Source organism: Aspergillus niger (assembly GCF_000002855.4).
Source record: "Aspergillus niger supercontig An04".
NCBI lineage: Eukaryota > Fungi > Ascomycota > Eurotiomycetes > Eurotiales > Aspergillaceae > Aspergillus > Aspergillus niger.
This window is the reverse complement of record NT_166539.1, coordinates 1,211,901-1,227,027: the sequence shown is the minus strand read 5'-3', so window position 1 is coordinate 1,227,027 and position 15,127 is coordinate 1,211,901. Positions and strand designations below refer to the sequence as shown.

At 49.7% G+C, this 15,127-nt stretch overlaps 3 protein-coding genes across 3 annotated transcripts; 2 read left to right on the top strand and 1 right to left on the bottom strand.

Annotated features, from left to right (window-relative positions):
- Positions 1–301: 301 nt before the first annotated feature.
- An04g04970 (uncharacterized protein) lies at positions 302–2,943 on the top strand (the record flags this gene model as incomplete). Its single annotated transcript, XM_001401824.3, has 5 exons — positions 302–331; positions 394–537; positions 599–713; positions 771–2,503; positions 2,554–2,943. 5 exons carry the CDS (start codon positions 302–304, stop codon positions 2,941–2,943), a joined length of 2,412 nt encoding a protein of 803 aa, XP_001401861.1.
- Positions 2,944–4,224: 1,281 nt separating this feature from the next.
- Positions 4,225–4,589, top strand: An04g04960 (hypothetical protein; the record flags this gene model as incomplete). The annotated part of the gene is made up of 2 exons (XM_059747507.1): positions 4,225–4,470; positions 4,521–4,589. 2 exons carry the CDS (start codon positions 4,225–4,227, stop codon positions 4,587–4,589), a joined length of 315 nt encoding a protein of 104 aa, XP_059600568.1.
- Positions 4,590–5,146: 557 nt separating this feature from the next.
- Positions 5,147–14,809, bottom strand: An04g04950 (uncharacterized protein; the record flags this gene model as incomplete). Its single annotated transcript, XM_001401822.3, has 4 exons — positions 5,147–5,187; positions 5,243–5,659; positions 5,711–7,328; positions 7,379–14,809. The coding sequence occupies 4 exons, from the start codon at positions 14,807–14,809 to the stop codon at positions 5,147–5,149; spliced, it is 9,507 nt and encodes a 3,168-aa protein (XP_001401859.1).
- Between the last annotated feature and the right edge of the window lie 318 nt (positions 14,810–15,127).

Here is a 15,127-nt window from a genome sequence, read left to right as displayed (position 1 = left end):
TTTCATGCCTGAGGCACACAGGCTGCGTGGCTACGGGGGGCGACAGCAGCCGGCAGGGCACCGGGTCGGCAGTCGAATTTCGCCGCCGAGCAACGACCAGCCAAGCATCGTCATTGGTTTGGCCTCTCTTCTTTCCTCTCTTCATCTCAAATCTGTCGTCTGGTTGTGGTCGGGGATGGCATGTTTCTTGACTAAGGATTGATCTCATCGTCATCGTTACTGTGCCCCACCCTCTCCCTATCGCGCCGAAGGGTTACTATCATCAACGTCGCGGCCAAGTGCCGCTTTAGCTCGGACAACCATGGCCTTCCAAGTCCCCTTCCCCAAGCCGGTAAGTCTTGCTATCTGTCCACGCTCGAACTCGGTTTCTCTAACTAATGACTCTCCCCGCAGGGTCTTGCGGCCGTGACCTCAGATCTCTGGCCGTCAATGACACGGTTGTTTAATGCGCCCCGAAATAACGTCGAACACGCCTCCCGCTCCGGATATGCCGCCCCTCAGCCCTCCCAACGCGCGGTTGCGGAAGCAACCTCCACGGTATGTCTCGCTAGTCGGCCGTATGACGATGGAGTTGGTGCGCTGATATACATACACATAGGGATCAAGTAGTGTCCAGCTGCCGGAGTTTCTGGCTACTGTGTCCTCCGAGGCGTTGAAGGCAAGCATCTTGAGCAAGACCACTCAAAGCGGATGGTCTCGCTCCTTGCTCAATGGTATACATTTCTCGTCATATCCTTGGGAAGCTTGCTCTAACTTGAACCTATTTGCAGGAACCACAATGTGGACCTCGCCGTCTCTCGCTAACCGTCATCTTGCCTCTCCCTCTGCTCGTTCCTACTCCACGATATCCATGTCCTTCAACCGTCTTCGCCACGCTCCCAAAGTACAAGGTCTCTCCCGGTTACAGCAACAGCGTTTTCTGTTCGGTGGTTCTTCTCACAATCTATTGGCGCAGAAGGAGAAAACTGCCAACAACAACCCTAGCAGCGCAAACGCTCAGAATGCTTTCTACCAGGCCCTTCTCCGTGCAAACCACCCTGCCATTGTTGTTGAACGGTACAAAAGCGGTCATTTCGCCACGAATGCGGCCACGGACGAACTCTACATGAAAGCCTTGCAACGCGTTGGTGGCGTGGATTCTGCGGTAGCGGTCCCTGCGTCCGGCCAGGCCGTCAGCCCCGAGCGGCTGCAAGCCATCGGCCAGGCCGTCGCAACTCAGTTTCACGGTGGACAATTCGGTAATTCTACACACTACGGTACGGCAGTCAAGCAGACTGGCACTGGAAACAAGGAAGATCCGCTGCACGTAGTTGTGGAGGAGTCAACAGGAAGTGCTGTCTTCAGATGGGTCAAGTTCTTGTTCTACTTCGCCTTCTTTGCTTATCTGTCTCTGGTCATGATCACGATCTTGGTTGAAACGACTGGTGCTTTGAAGAACATCAGGGGACCGCAGAACAGCGAAGCTCAGCCTCAGCAGCAGACCGTCCGTTTCAGTGATGTGCATGGTTGCGATGAGGCCAAGGAAGAACTTCAGGAACTCGTCGAATTCCTCACTAACCCCGATCGCTTCTCTTCGCTTGGTGGCAAGCTGCCCAAGGGTGTTCTCCTGGTCGGTCCTCCTGGTACCGGAAAGACTTTGCTGGCTCGTGCTGTTGCTGGAGAGGCTGGTGTTCCCTTCTTCTACATGTCTGGCTCTGAATTCGACGAGGTTTACGTGGGTGTTGGTGCCAAGCGCGTTCGTGAATTGTTCACCCAAGCCCGCAGCAAGTCCCCTGCCATCATCTTCATTGATGAGTTGGATGCCATTGGTGCTAAGAGGAATGAAAGGGATGCCGCCTATGTGAAGCAAACCCTGAACCAATTGCTTACCGAACTTGACGGCTTCTCCCAAAGCAGCGGGGTGATCATCATTGCCGCAACCAACTACCCCCAACTTCTGGATAAGGCTCTCACACGTCCCGGTCGCTTTGATCGCAAGGTGACTGTTGGCCTTCCCGACGTTCGTGGCCGTATGGATATTCTCCGTCACCACATGAAGGACGTCCAGGTCAGCATGGATGTTGATGTTGGTGTCATTGCTCGTGGTACCCCTGGTTTCTCTGGTGCTGATTTGGAGAACCTTGTTAACCAAGCTGCCATCTATGCCAGCCGTAACAAGCAAACCAAGGTTGGCCCCAAGGACTTTGACTGGGCAAAGGACAAGATCATGATGGGTGCCGAGGCTCGCAGCCGTATCATCCAGGACAAGGATAAACTCCTCACTGCCTACCACGAGGCCGGCCACGCTCTTGTTGCTTACTTCTCTCCTTCCTCTACGCCCTTGTACAAGATCACCATTGTTCCCCGAGGCATGGCCTTGGGTGTGACTCACTTCTTGCCTGAGATGGATATGGTGTCGAGAAACTACACCGAATACCTTTCGGATATTGACGTCTCCATGGGCGGTAAGGCTGCTGAGGAGCTTGTTTTCGGCCCTGACAAAGTCACCAGTGGAATTTCTGCAGTAAGTCTAACATATTAGCTCAAGAAGACATGGTTACTGACAAATAACAGGACATTCAACAAGCCACTGAAACCGCCTTTACTTTGGTCACCCGTTTCGGCTACTCTAAGAAGCTCGGAAACGTGGACCTGTCGAGCAACTATGACAGCCTCTCGTCGGAGACGAAGCAGGAGATTGAATCCGAAGTCCGTCGTTTAGTGGAAGAGGGTCGTGTCCGCGCCAGCAACATTCTGACTGAAAAGCGGGAGGAGCTGGAAATCTTGACCAAAGCTTTGATTGAATACGAGACACTGACAAAGGAGGAGATGGAGAAGGTCCTGCGAGGCGAAAAGCTCGACAAGCTGCAGTCGGCTCCCGCAGCGCCGCTGAAATTGCCCGAAGCCTTACAGACGGCCCGGCTACCACCTACAGTGGCCAGCGGAAACTCCGTCCAGGAATAAGCGACCTTTCACCTCTGATTATCCCCTTTATTTTACGATCATCGCCTGTTACAGCTACAACATCATAGGAATGTTTTGATATGCACGCCCCCTTCTTTGCGTTTTATCCTTCCTCGTCCTCATGTGTCATATGTATCGAGAAACAACCCAAATACCATCATCAACTTATCTCTTTTTCTACCTCATTGATACGGGGGGTCTCGAGATTCTGACCATCACCTAATCAAATTCTTTGGTTCGTTTACTTTTTCCTATCTTGATTTTCTTCTCAGTCTCCGTATTCACCGTGATTGTCTGTTTGCGTCTACTGATCGCGTTTCTCCTTGTCTCTTTTGTTTAATCTCAATGCCTTGGTTCAAAGACTGGGTGGCAGGCATACAGGTGAATTTGGCACAATTGTATTATTTACATACGTACATATAGCGTGCATCAAATTCCACACGAACTTGCACTTTGCATGGGTTTCCCATAAACAGTCTATTAGTAGTAGTCAAGTCTTCTGTCGAACTGTGCCAGTGTGCCATTGAGGCCTCTCCATGAAGAAGGAGCTGAAGTATACCCGGAGGGTGATATTTAACGGATTTCCAGCTACTAATTTCCTGGTTTTCACACCATATTGGAATTTCGTCTCCACAAGGCTAGACAACATTCTTTAAACACATCAACCTCGTCCCTTCAGATGTGGAGTCCACTCCTTCCCCATGTATGACCAGAAGATCTGCTCCTACGTTCCATGTATAATAACAACGGCACGACCTTCGAGTTGCGTCGAGGACAAGGTGACTATTTAGACCTTCCTGTACGAACTAGACGCTTATCGCATTCCTATAGACTAAGAGAAGGGAAATTAGAGAAGGGATTAGCCCGATATATCACCAACAATCTTAACGTTATATCTTTCATCGCCGACCAAATTTATGATTCAAAGTGTACAACGGGTTGACTCCTCGGGTAATCATCCCACGGAAATGGCGCGGATCTATCATAAATATATCATTCAGTGACGACTCACTGAAGCCAACTAATCACTCCAGTGTCATTCTATGACCCTTCCCAAAGTACATACATAGCCTAGAAGTGAGATGGATAAAGCGCCAAACAATCTAGACTACTGCTGAAAGTTGAACGAACGACTGTGTGTTTCTTTACATGCCCAAGCAACTGCCTGCCTACCTTTCGAAGTCTAATTTGAAGCTACAAAAACCTTTTCAGATCATCTCTCATCAGATACCTACAACACCCTCCCATCCAAAATCCATCAATAACATCATACTGATTACGATGGGCGACGCTACCCAATTCCACTGCCCCCGCCACGATGGCCCCTACTACTCTCACATGATCCAAGCAAACGAAGCAAGGTCCAGTTACTACTGCTGGCTTGTAACAGCGGCCACTCGCGACGACATGATAACCTTCTTCAAGGGGTTTATAAAGTACTCGAAGACGAATAATGGCGCGAATATCACCGACGTGAAACCAGTCCATCTTGCATGGTGGACGTTCAATTGCCCGGGTGACGATCATGTGTGGAAATTTCTGGAGCAGATCTATCAGTCGAATATGCCTTGGTATAGGGGCGTGGAGGAGTTGAAGCAGAGTCGCGGGAAGATTACTATGACACAATTGCGTGGAAATGGGGGTAGTTGGCTGGTTTTGCCGTGTCAGGATGTTTCGTTGGGGGGTCATTTTGATTTGGTTGAATAGGTGGGAGGGGTGGGGGTGTGGTATGAATGATGATAATGGGATGTATGTGTTTCGGCTAGTGCGTGCTATAGGGGTTGGGTTCTGTGTGTCTCTACTATCTACTACCTATGCTTATTGACTTGTTGTGTGAAACGAGAGGCTATATTATAATGCTAATGCGGTTATCTGTGCTGTAGCTTGCAGCTGAATAAATCCAATTAGGAGATTAAGGAAATGACCACGGCGTAGCGGACTAGGTAATAAATGCATGTATGTACATTAACAAACATCATTAGAAATGAAAGACAAGCTGCGCGAATAGAACGGTACTCGCTTAATTTGCTGTAACATGGGAAAGAGACCAAAAGATGAATAATAGCAATGCGTTATCATTACAACCTCTGCCTTTCACCATCCATTTCATGTCGTATCGGACTTTGAATCAACCCTTAAAAGGAATTTTACCCAACCATCAGCCGACATAACATCGTTAAGGAAAAGAGGAAATGTTTTGTATTTAGCCGCGAGAATTGTATTTCTCATTGAAGGCGTTGACGGCTAAGTAGATGTTAGCATCAGTTGATGGCAGTTGTTGGGCCGTATGTTCACTCACCAATTGCTATCTGCCGGTACAGCCAGTTCCTGGAGCTCTCATCCTGGACCGGGATGAAGGGGCCATTGGCACCACCCTTGAGGGTGATGCTCATGCCCGTACGCTCCTTGGATATAGTTTGGATGTCCGTCAACCGCATGTCCCATTCAGTGCGGAGCTTCTTGGTGCGCACGAGAATAATCCGATCGTATGTCAACATGACCAGCATGTCCCGGCCCGGAAGTTCCAGGTGTGCGATGTAATCCTCGTTGAAAAACTTCCCATCATCGGCTGTCTTGAGCCAGAATTGTCCTAACGCTTCGCGCTGAGAGTAGGGCCGCACGATACCATCAGTGGCGATGAAGCGGGTGAGGCGAACACGGTCGAGTCCCTCGGCATCGAATACAGTTGTTGTGTTTCGCACGCCCTCAGCCAAATCTAGTCCGAGTCAGTATGTGTTTCTGCTTCGAAAAGAAATCATAAACTTACTTGAGGCAAGGTCAAAGGCGCCTATTGCAGGTTTCGTCGCCAAACCTAAAACGCCCTTTCCAACACCCTTGAAGAATCCTTGAATACCTTCTTTTTCAGCACCCTGCAGTGGATGACGGGCAAGTCCTCCGATCCCACTTGCTAGGCTGGTTGCAAATGCATTGCCACCTGCTGTGATACCATATAAGGCGTGCTTTGGCCGGTTCCGAGACTTTGACATCCGTCGCTGATCTTGGAATTCTTTATCAAGAGTAGCAGCAGCCAAACCCTTCGACATACTTCCAGTAAGCTTGGCCATACTGTCGGAGAACCCAAAGACTGATTTCTTCACGAAGCTTGTAGCACCCTTTGCGATACCATAACCCAGCTCCTGAGGCCTATCAGTCATGACCAGACCCTGGTATGGTTCGTAGAAAATATCCGCCACACCAGAGCTGACAGTGTTGAACAACCCGACTGGATTTCCCAAGAAGTCAGCGGAGCCGAGGACTACATGCACTTGGCGAAGGAATTCTTGCGTGTAGTGTCTCTGAATGTTACTGACAAGCAGTCCAAAGGAGACACGCGCATTCTCCAGCATCAGTGCATTCAGCCGTACAGGGGCATCGTTGACATTTCCCATTGACATTGTCATGACATGAACAAAGAACATGAGTGGGTTGGACGGCTGCAGAGCATCTTCCGCGTTCACACGCTCAGTACGCATGAAAGAGATGTCAATCTGCATAGGTTGCAGATGAAGGAGTTCAAAGTACACATCCTGAGCAGCACCTTCGTTCTGCGGCTCTGGAATGTTCAAGTCTTCATCGCAGAGTTTCCCTTCGTGCGGCTCAGACCACGAAGCACCAGGTACCTTAACAAAGTCCAGCATTGCGGCAATGAAATCCTCATCAAGCTCCAGCGTCATCTGCTGCAAAAGAACCGTGGCGTATTTGATATAAAGAACACCATAAGAGTCGTCCTTGACGCGCGTAGCCATGGCGTGGAAGATTGGGTGTGCTTCCATCTCCTTTCCAGTTTTTGGAACCACACTGGGATACAGCAAAATCGGGAAGATGCCTCCATACAGCTGATTGTCAATTTGAATCCACTTGATCGTGGTGTTCAGAGTCTGATAAACTCTTGATTCCCTAAACTTAACTTCGATATCGCGGAATGTTAGGTAGAGCAACTCCCTTAAGTTCTGATTGATCAAGGAGATGCCAATGCCCCCAAGCCGAAGCTGGGCTTTGAAGTTGACATCCGAATCAAGTTCTTTCACTTCGAAGCCAGTGCTCAAACTGCTCTGCGAGGCTTGTCCCTTTTGCTTGTAAATACTCTTCGACGCCTTGAAGTTCGACAAGACCAAAGTCTGAGTTGGTCCATTTGCAACAATGTTGATATCAATAATCTTCTGAGTCTCTCCATATTGGGTTGGGGGGATCCTCATTGGTATCAAGTTGCCAATCTCAGCAAGTTTGATATGTCTTTCCTTCCCTTTGCATGTCAAGACAAGCGACTTGTTCTTGGTGGCTGGATAGTCCCAGGCATAGGGCATGATGCTGCGAGGAGGAAGGCGATAGCGAATGGGTCGCCAGCCATTTGACCTGTCTTCTTCGTCGTCTTCAAGGTTCGGGTTCTACGGTCGCGTTAGCAATGCACGTTTTGAGACATAAGTAATATACTCACAGCCTGGAAGAAAATGAATTCCATGTCACTCTCATTTCGCATCGAAAAAGGCCAGTTGCGGGGCTCAAAGCTGAAGTGTATGAATAAAGTTGCACACTCCATGATAACATCAACCTTGATGAGCCTCTGGCGTTGATTAGCCTTGGCAAGCTTGACATGTACGGTTCCAATATCGGCAATGTTGAAGGGCGATGACCATTGATTGTTCACTCCTGGGAAGCAGAGGCACAGCTGCTTGTCCACAACTTGACGTAAGAAGTGTAGGGGTGTCAGTTCCCCACTCTTGATCTGTAGGACATTTGACGAGCCAGGCTCCCGGACCAGGATGTCCTCGTTTAGCTTGTTCTTCAGGATGAAGCGTGGTGCAATGGTCACGACCTTCGTCAATTTGTATTTGCCTTCGCCCTCGGCGACAGACACACCTGTATGGATTTCGGATCGGCCATGCCTGTCAGGAAGAACGACTTCGAATGTGCTTCCAATGGCTTCAAAACTCTGGGGCTTGCTCCAAGAAGATTCACCGATTCTCAGCATGGAACGGTTCTTCTGGTCATCTGTCTGGTAGGAGTACATGTAAGGAAGCGACCGGCCACCATGCCTAGAATCAGCCATCAGTCCCTGCCCTGCCGCCGACCGCGCCGACTGCAAGAATGCCTTGCTTTGAATTTCCATAGGAAGTCCGGTCTTATTCAAGATGAGATACGGACTGTAGACAGAAATTTTGAAAGCTCCACCGCTGTCGGGCACGTTGAAGTAATGGAGCTTGAGTCTAAGTTGAATGCCTCGCTCATCTTTCAATGAAAGCACGTGCTCTCTTCTGTAGTCTTGGGAGTTGCCATTGATGATTGCAAAGTCGCTTTGCCTGAAGACAGTGTCCTCCAGATCGACGCTAAGGAGTAATAGATGAGACAGCTCAACAACATGAACAGGGCTCACGCCGCCTTTGCGCAAAAAGTTCGTCCAATCCTTTTTGGTGTTCTTGTCATAGATGCGGTACTTGAAGTCGTAAGGAAGAAGGTTTTGGATCTCGACTGGAGCAAAGATCCGAATACGCATGTAAGGATAGATACCTGTTAGCTTATCTCGGGCGTTGTAAGTAGCATGCAGTTGGAAATAGAAAGGAGGAGCTTGTTGTCCGCCTTCACTAAGGCACTTGATTGTCCGCGTTGGCCGACGCAAAAGCTCTTTCCAATGCAATTGTTCACGAGACCAGTCATAGCCGAAGCCTTGGTCGGGCCGAATAACGAGGGAGTGCATGTACGCTGCTCCAACAGGCGCAGGTCGCGAATCACCAGGAAGAATCTTCTCAATTTTCAAAAGATGGCCATCGTTGGGGTTGAACACGCCCAGCTCTACAGGTATTTGAGTGCTGTTCTCAACAACTAGTGGCGAGCGGAAGGTGATATACTTGACATTGTCGGTACCCAGCTTGACCTCCACAAGCAGTTGGTGAAGAATGCCGTCCTTCTTAGGCTTCAGGCCATACAGGATCTCACCTTCACGAACAACGGGAATACGGCTCACGCTGTCGAAACCACTTCCTTCGAGCTTGACTCCAACAAGCCCAGCATGGCCTTCTGGCGCAAGCGTTTCACGCATAGCAGTAGAATCCTCGAATCGCCAAGGATATTCTTCGCCATCAGCCAGTTTAGCAGCCGGTCCCTCTTCGTCAGCGCTGACATCGGCCCAAACATGCAGATCGAAGCCAGTGTAATTGCGAATTCGGTAGGGCGCATCAGCACCTCTTGGCTTGGAGAGAACATCTTCATCCGTTGATAGGAACTGGAAAGACTTTGATGCCAGGGCAATTGTTGCCGAAGTAACTGTAAGCTCCATCGTCTTGTGAGAGTAGGCATCTATAGAAAGGATCTCAGGAGCAGTCTCCCTCGCAACGTGGAACCCTAGCTGCCAGGGCTCTATAAGGGGTTCCCATGCGGACTTGGAGAAGTTATACACATTGACAAAAGTTTCGAAATTGGTATCGGCATGGAGCGTTGACGACCAGTCACGAATATCAACGTTGAACTTCTTGACACTCCAATCGAGCAGTGGAAGATCGTGAAGGTCTCCAATAAGGATTACCCTGACGCCATCAACCTGAGCATTCAACTCCTCCCGCTTCAGAACGGCAGAGCGTTGCGAAACGAGCTCTCCGCCCGAGTTGTCGGCTGTGGCACTGGAGTGTCGTTGATTCCTCGAGACCATAGCTGTCGAGGTCTGTCTGCCGCTGGATCGTCTCCTAGAAGATATTGGTCTTGTGCTCTTAACATCCGATAGCTTTTTCGGTTCCTCATTTTCAACAGATTGTGTTCCTTGAGCTCTCATCTCAGATGCCTTGTTGACAATCTGTGTCGCCATCAAAATATCGCGAAGAGAGAGACGCAGAACCAACGGCTCGATATGGACATTTATTGAGGTTAAAGAGGAGCCCTTATCCTGTGGGCGACTGTCCACGGATACTTCCAAGGTAAAGTCATCCAGAATTCGAAGCCTGCTTGTTTCGAACTTGTCCATGCGGCACAGAAACATTCCCACCTTGCTTATCTGTAGTGTAGAGACATTTTGATGCGAAAACAGCATCTGCTTCGTTCCAAGAACGATGGCCTCTGTATGCGTAATGGCCGGGTTCGCGATAGTTATTACTTGAGCATCGACAAGGTTGACTCTGAATGACACAGTCATCTGACGGTCAGCGGCAGGCGCAGCGCCTCCGCTTGACGGTGTTATTGTAGACTCTTCAATGCTATCAGCAGTACTAGTCCTTGGCTCCGACTCGTCGGGTGACTCATCGCCATCTTCTTCAACAACTGGCTCCTCTGTAGCGAAAGCCGAATTGGCAAATGATTGCAAAGCTGACAAGTAGTCCAGGGCAAGTATTATTCGTGGGCTGTCGATGGTCAGCATCGCAATAAGATGATTGTTCGGTCCTGGAGTCATGGAGACGCTGGCCATGAACTGTTGCTTGACATCGTTATTGATCAATGACATGATCTTTCGGAATTTGTTTGTATCTTTATTCCGACTATCGCGAATGGAGAGTGAGTGGATGAGAAGCTCAGACTCCAGGGAGCCATCGGTCAACATGCGCAACTTGACACGCGTGTCATTGAGTGAGAACTTGGATAGACTAGCATCTTCCAAGCGACCGACTGGCGCATCGTCGTTCGCAAGGATGAGCTCCAGTCCAACACTATCCACCTTGAAGATCATATCAAGCCGGACCCACGTCTCGTCGTTAGGGCTTGCTCCTGGTGCTTCTGTTTCTTGAGCTTGCCTAGTCTGGACTGCCCTAGTTTCAGCTTCCCTAGTGGGGTCTGTCACGGATGAGGGAAGTGACTCCAAGGCCTCTAGTTCTTGTTGTTCAGTATCAGTCGCGAATGCGCTGGGAACCCTCTTTGACAAATCCAACAAGAATCTGAGCTGTTTCTGCGATATTCTAAGGTTAATGGGGGACAGCGACCCCTCAACTTCCATGTCCGGTCGGGGATTGTCTTGCTGATGCTCGAGGTAGCAGATACTGAATTCCAGGTTGACTTTCTGGATCATTTCCAGCTCCTCTGCGGTGCCTTCGTCGTAGTGGAACTTTGAAGTCAAACGGATGTTGCGGATTCCGGAGGAGATGAGGTTGACAGCAGGGCCATCTTTATCATTCTCATCGAGAGGGACAAAGGTATTCTTAGCGTAGATCTCACCCAGGTGAGCAGTCACTGTATCATGGGGAAGATCTTCCCTCATGGCGCCTGGGAAGACCAAAATTGGAGTCATAATCACAACATCAAAACGCATTCTGGAGGCATTTTCTTGGAGCTGATTGGCCTGGTTAGCTGCAGCTTGCCGGGCAGCGTTGAAGATAGCCTGCATCTTGCCGAACTTGACCAGGAAATTGATTATCTTGCGATAAGGCTCTTCTAAGAAATTTATTTTCATCGAGCCTGATCGGAGGAAGACTTCGGAGTCATATCCCGGGTAAGTTGTACTCTCAGGATCAAAAGTCTCATATTTGAAATCCGCAAAATTCTCGCCTTCAATGGTTAAGAGCCGGCGAAGATCAGAGTTCTCTGAAGCTCCTGTATTGACATCGTCAATCAAAGTCAAGCTACCAATGCGAGACTGTATGAGCATAGTTTTGTCTACGAGCGAGATGCCCACGTCGGCTGTGTTGAGACTCAGAGTAGCCAGTCTAACACCATCATTATTGAGAATGAGAGCTATACTTTTCAAGTCGGCTTTGATGCGGATCTTTCCACCTTGCTGAGGCTGTTCCTGAACAGTGCTGGTGTCCTGGTTCGTCTCACTTGACTGAGTAATCTGATTGTTCGGCTGTTCCGGGTTCGTAAACGTCAGTAGAACGAAGTCAAGCAGTGTCAAGAGTGTCTTCCTCGTTACGACAAGGTTGATGGTGGAAACTGATATATCAAGGTTCATCGCTACACCTTCGTACGTCGACTGGAAAACAGGAGACTCCGGCTTAACTCGAACGAACTTTAGATGGAAAAGGTCCTTGTCTTCGTCGGCATCGAAGCCCTTGGAGGATAGTATCCTTTTGAACTCTGGAACTGGGTTCTCTTCAATGTAATCATCGACACTCAAAGATTTCAGCACAACTTCGGCAACCATGTCAAATGGCCGCATATAGTAGTCCAGCGCAAACCCTTCGGCAACCAGCTCAACCAACAAATGGTCGCGGAGCGGATCCTTCGGATCGGAGCGAGATAATGAGCCACGAAGGCGACCGACCGTGAATTTGAATTCGAAGTCCCGGCGATGTATGTTGGTTGGTTTGTCAACGCTCTTGCTCTGTTCATCGTTAGACTCATCATCAGAGTCTTCGTCAACATTTGGAAGCTCTCTCAGAATGGACGGTTGGAACGAGGAAGATCTTGCCCTGTTACCAGAGGCAGTGGTTTCTTTCGTCGTATTGGCGGTATTGCTCGGCGCGCTACCATCGTCGAAGCTGGGGATCGCAATGTCGATCAGCTTCATGAGACCTTTATACTTAGCATCAGACATTGACGCATGCAGTTCTGGAAGGTGACCGGAGATGCGAGTTCTGGTGAGCTCAGTGACCTTTGGCACAATACACATTTCTAGGACAAAATCAACATTGATGCGGTCAATGATGTGCAAGTTCCGGGTCTGGACATCCGTAATTAACTGCGCCTTGGTGGTTTCAATGCCGGGTCCAATAAGGACCTGAGTAGAGTCCAACTTGATAAGAAATCTGTCGTAGAGAAGGTGCTCGAGCTCCTTATAATCACCTTCCTCGTACTGCCGCTTCTGCTTCGATTGAAGATCTCTCATTGTCTGCCGATCAACGAGTTCGCTATTGACACTAATGTGACCAGCGTCGAGAATTAAACAGAGTGAGCTCTCTTGCGTAATACTCTCAGGAACAATAATCAGAGGCGCATGGATATCAAACTGCGCGTCAACCTTCTTGTGCTCCTCTAGAGCAAACTCCAAGCCCGCTCGGGTTTGCTGTCGGATGCCTTCCACGGTGGCACCTGCTGTATCCAGGAGGGCTCCAATTGACTCCATATGTCTCTCTGGCGGTTCGAAGAACTTGACAACCTCGACGATAAACCTCGGATTGTAGATGACCTCAATACTCTTCATTTTGACCTTCACGACCGAATCGGCGTCGCTTTCAAGAGGGTTCTTCTCGAGTTCCAAGTGGAACAAGCCGTCCCTGTAGTCAGAAGCATCATCGCTAGCGTCATACTCCAGCTGACTGTCAGAAGCTTGGGAGAGGCGGTTCTTCGGTTCTGGCAATGAATCTTTGACCTTGACGATCTGCGGGAAAAGACTCCCTTCGGTTGTACCATCATAGACTCGCAAGCCACCAAGGTTGAGATCGATGAAGAAGGAATCAGGTCGCTGCAGGGCTTTGGCTCTGAAGTTGTCAAACACGAACTGCATGATTTCGTTCGCTTTGCCGTGAGGGTCACGTTTCAATGTAAAGCTTCCAGCTCTCAGACCAGCATTTACCTGCAGCTTCACCCAGTCCCTTGGGACGTCAACGCTGTCCGCAATCGCCTTTTTCTCATCCCAGTCAATAGCATTATACAGTTCCTGCCGCTGTTCTTCGGTCATGGTAGTTTCCTCGGATTCCTCCTTCTTGCTGCCCCAGAACCATTCTGACCAGGTCTGCTGCTGCGCAGGCTTCTTGACACCTACATTCTCCTTTCTTAGCTGATTCCTTGCCAGCGATCTCCAGAAACGAATATCTTCGTAGCTGAGCTTTCTTTGAAGGCGCTCGTAGTTTTCAGCGTCTGCGCCTGTCAAGGTTTCTTCACGCTTTTTCTTCTTGAACAAGTCAATGTAGGCGATGCGATCATCTCGTCGTTCCTTGATGTAATCCCAGGTCCAACGCCTATTCCGTTCGTGGATCTTGCTAAGTACAGCCTCCCCAGCAAACCTCAGCCAAGCACGGGGATCCTCCTTGGGTCTGCACTTTGGCTGGAACTTCCTGTATTCCTGGTGTCGGATGAAATAATGGAAGAGATCGACGAGCATCAGCGCATCGCGATACTGGTGGTCGTCAAGGACGAAACTGAGTTCATCAAAGAGCAATCTCGCTTTGATCGCTGCCCTATCATGCCCCCCAGACTTGTCCATTTCTAGACCAGCACGTCCGCTGACTGGCCGAAGCATGAACTGAACATTTTCTTCGCTATCAATGCCTGACCTGAGCTTCTCGATTAACTCCGCATGGCCAATTCCCTGTGCTTCTGCGCCTATGTCGGAACCCCGACCTGTACCCAGAAGGTTTGCATCGGTGTTCCAGTAGATTGCAAGGGCGCCGAGGATTGCCAGTTTATGGGTCGTGCCGGAGGTCGACTGGATGAAGGTGGGATTCCACTCGGAGTCGGTGCTGACTGCACTGAGCTCTTTCAGTGTCACACCGAGGGCGAAGGGGTGGTCAGGCGAAGAAATCGAGTCCTCGTAGCGAAAATGCACGTTTTTGATGGATATCTGGAGGTTGTCGACAACGGCCGTTACCAGGCTCTGGGTGAAACTTTGGTTCCGACGCTGCTCTTCCTGGCTCATGCCCTCTGTATTGCGTTCCTTGAGCATTTCCGCGCTCTCAATCTTTTCCATCTTCAAGTGATGCGCCCGCCGCTCCTCCTCCTCCGGGTCGTAGTCCTGATCTTCCTTGGGAGCCGCAAGCAGAAACACATCTTCAATATCAACTTTGACTGGCTTCCCTCGTAGATTTGACCAGGGGATCGACAGGGTGAGCTCTCCGACATGTCCCTCTACAACGTTGAGCGGCAGGCGTAATTGATCGAGGGCCTCTCGTCGAAGCTCCAGGTTATGAAGCTTCACATCGCCAGACCAGATTCCGATGTTCAACTGCCTGCCATCAAAGTTCTTGATGTACATGCCCAGGGTGCGGTTGAGCAAGTTGGCGACGAGACCCTCCAACATGGTTGCAGGATGCGGCCGTAACCCGGGCCGGGGGCTTCTGCGTGGAGACCGTTAAGGGAGGATAGGACTATTCGTAACTGATCGTTTAGGCCAGCCTGATTAGATGAAGCGCAGAGTCAGCATGACATTGATCGGAGAACTACAGATTGGTGGGGAAACGAAGGGCGATCGAGCAAACAAATGAAAAGAATGGGAAAAGACCTTTCAATGATGCGCGAGCTCTAGTTGCACACGCAGATAATAGAGAAAAGAGCCATGCAGAAGGTTGGCTCAGTACGCACGCGATACAAATTGTGGGCGGCAAGTGCAAGCAGTGGG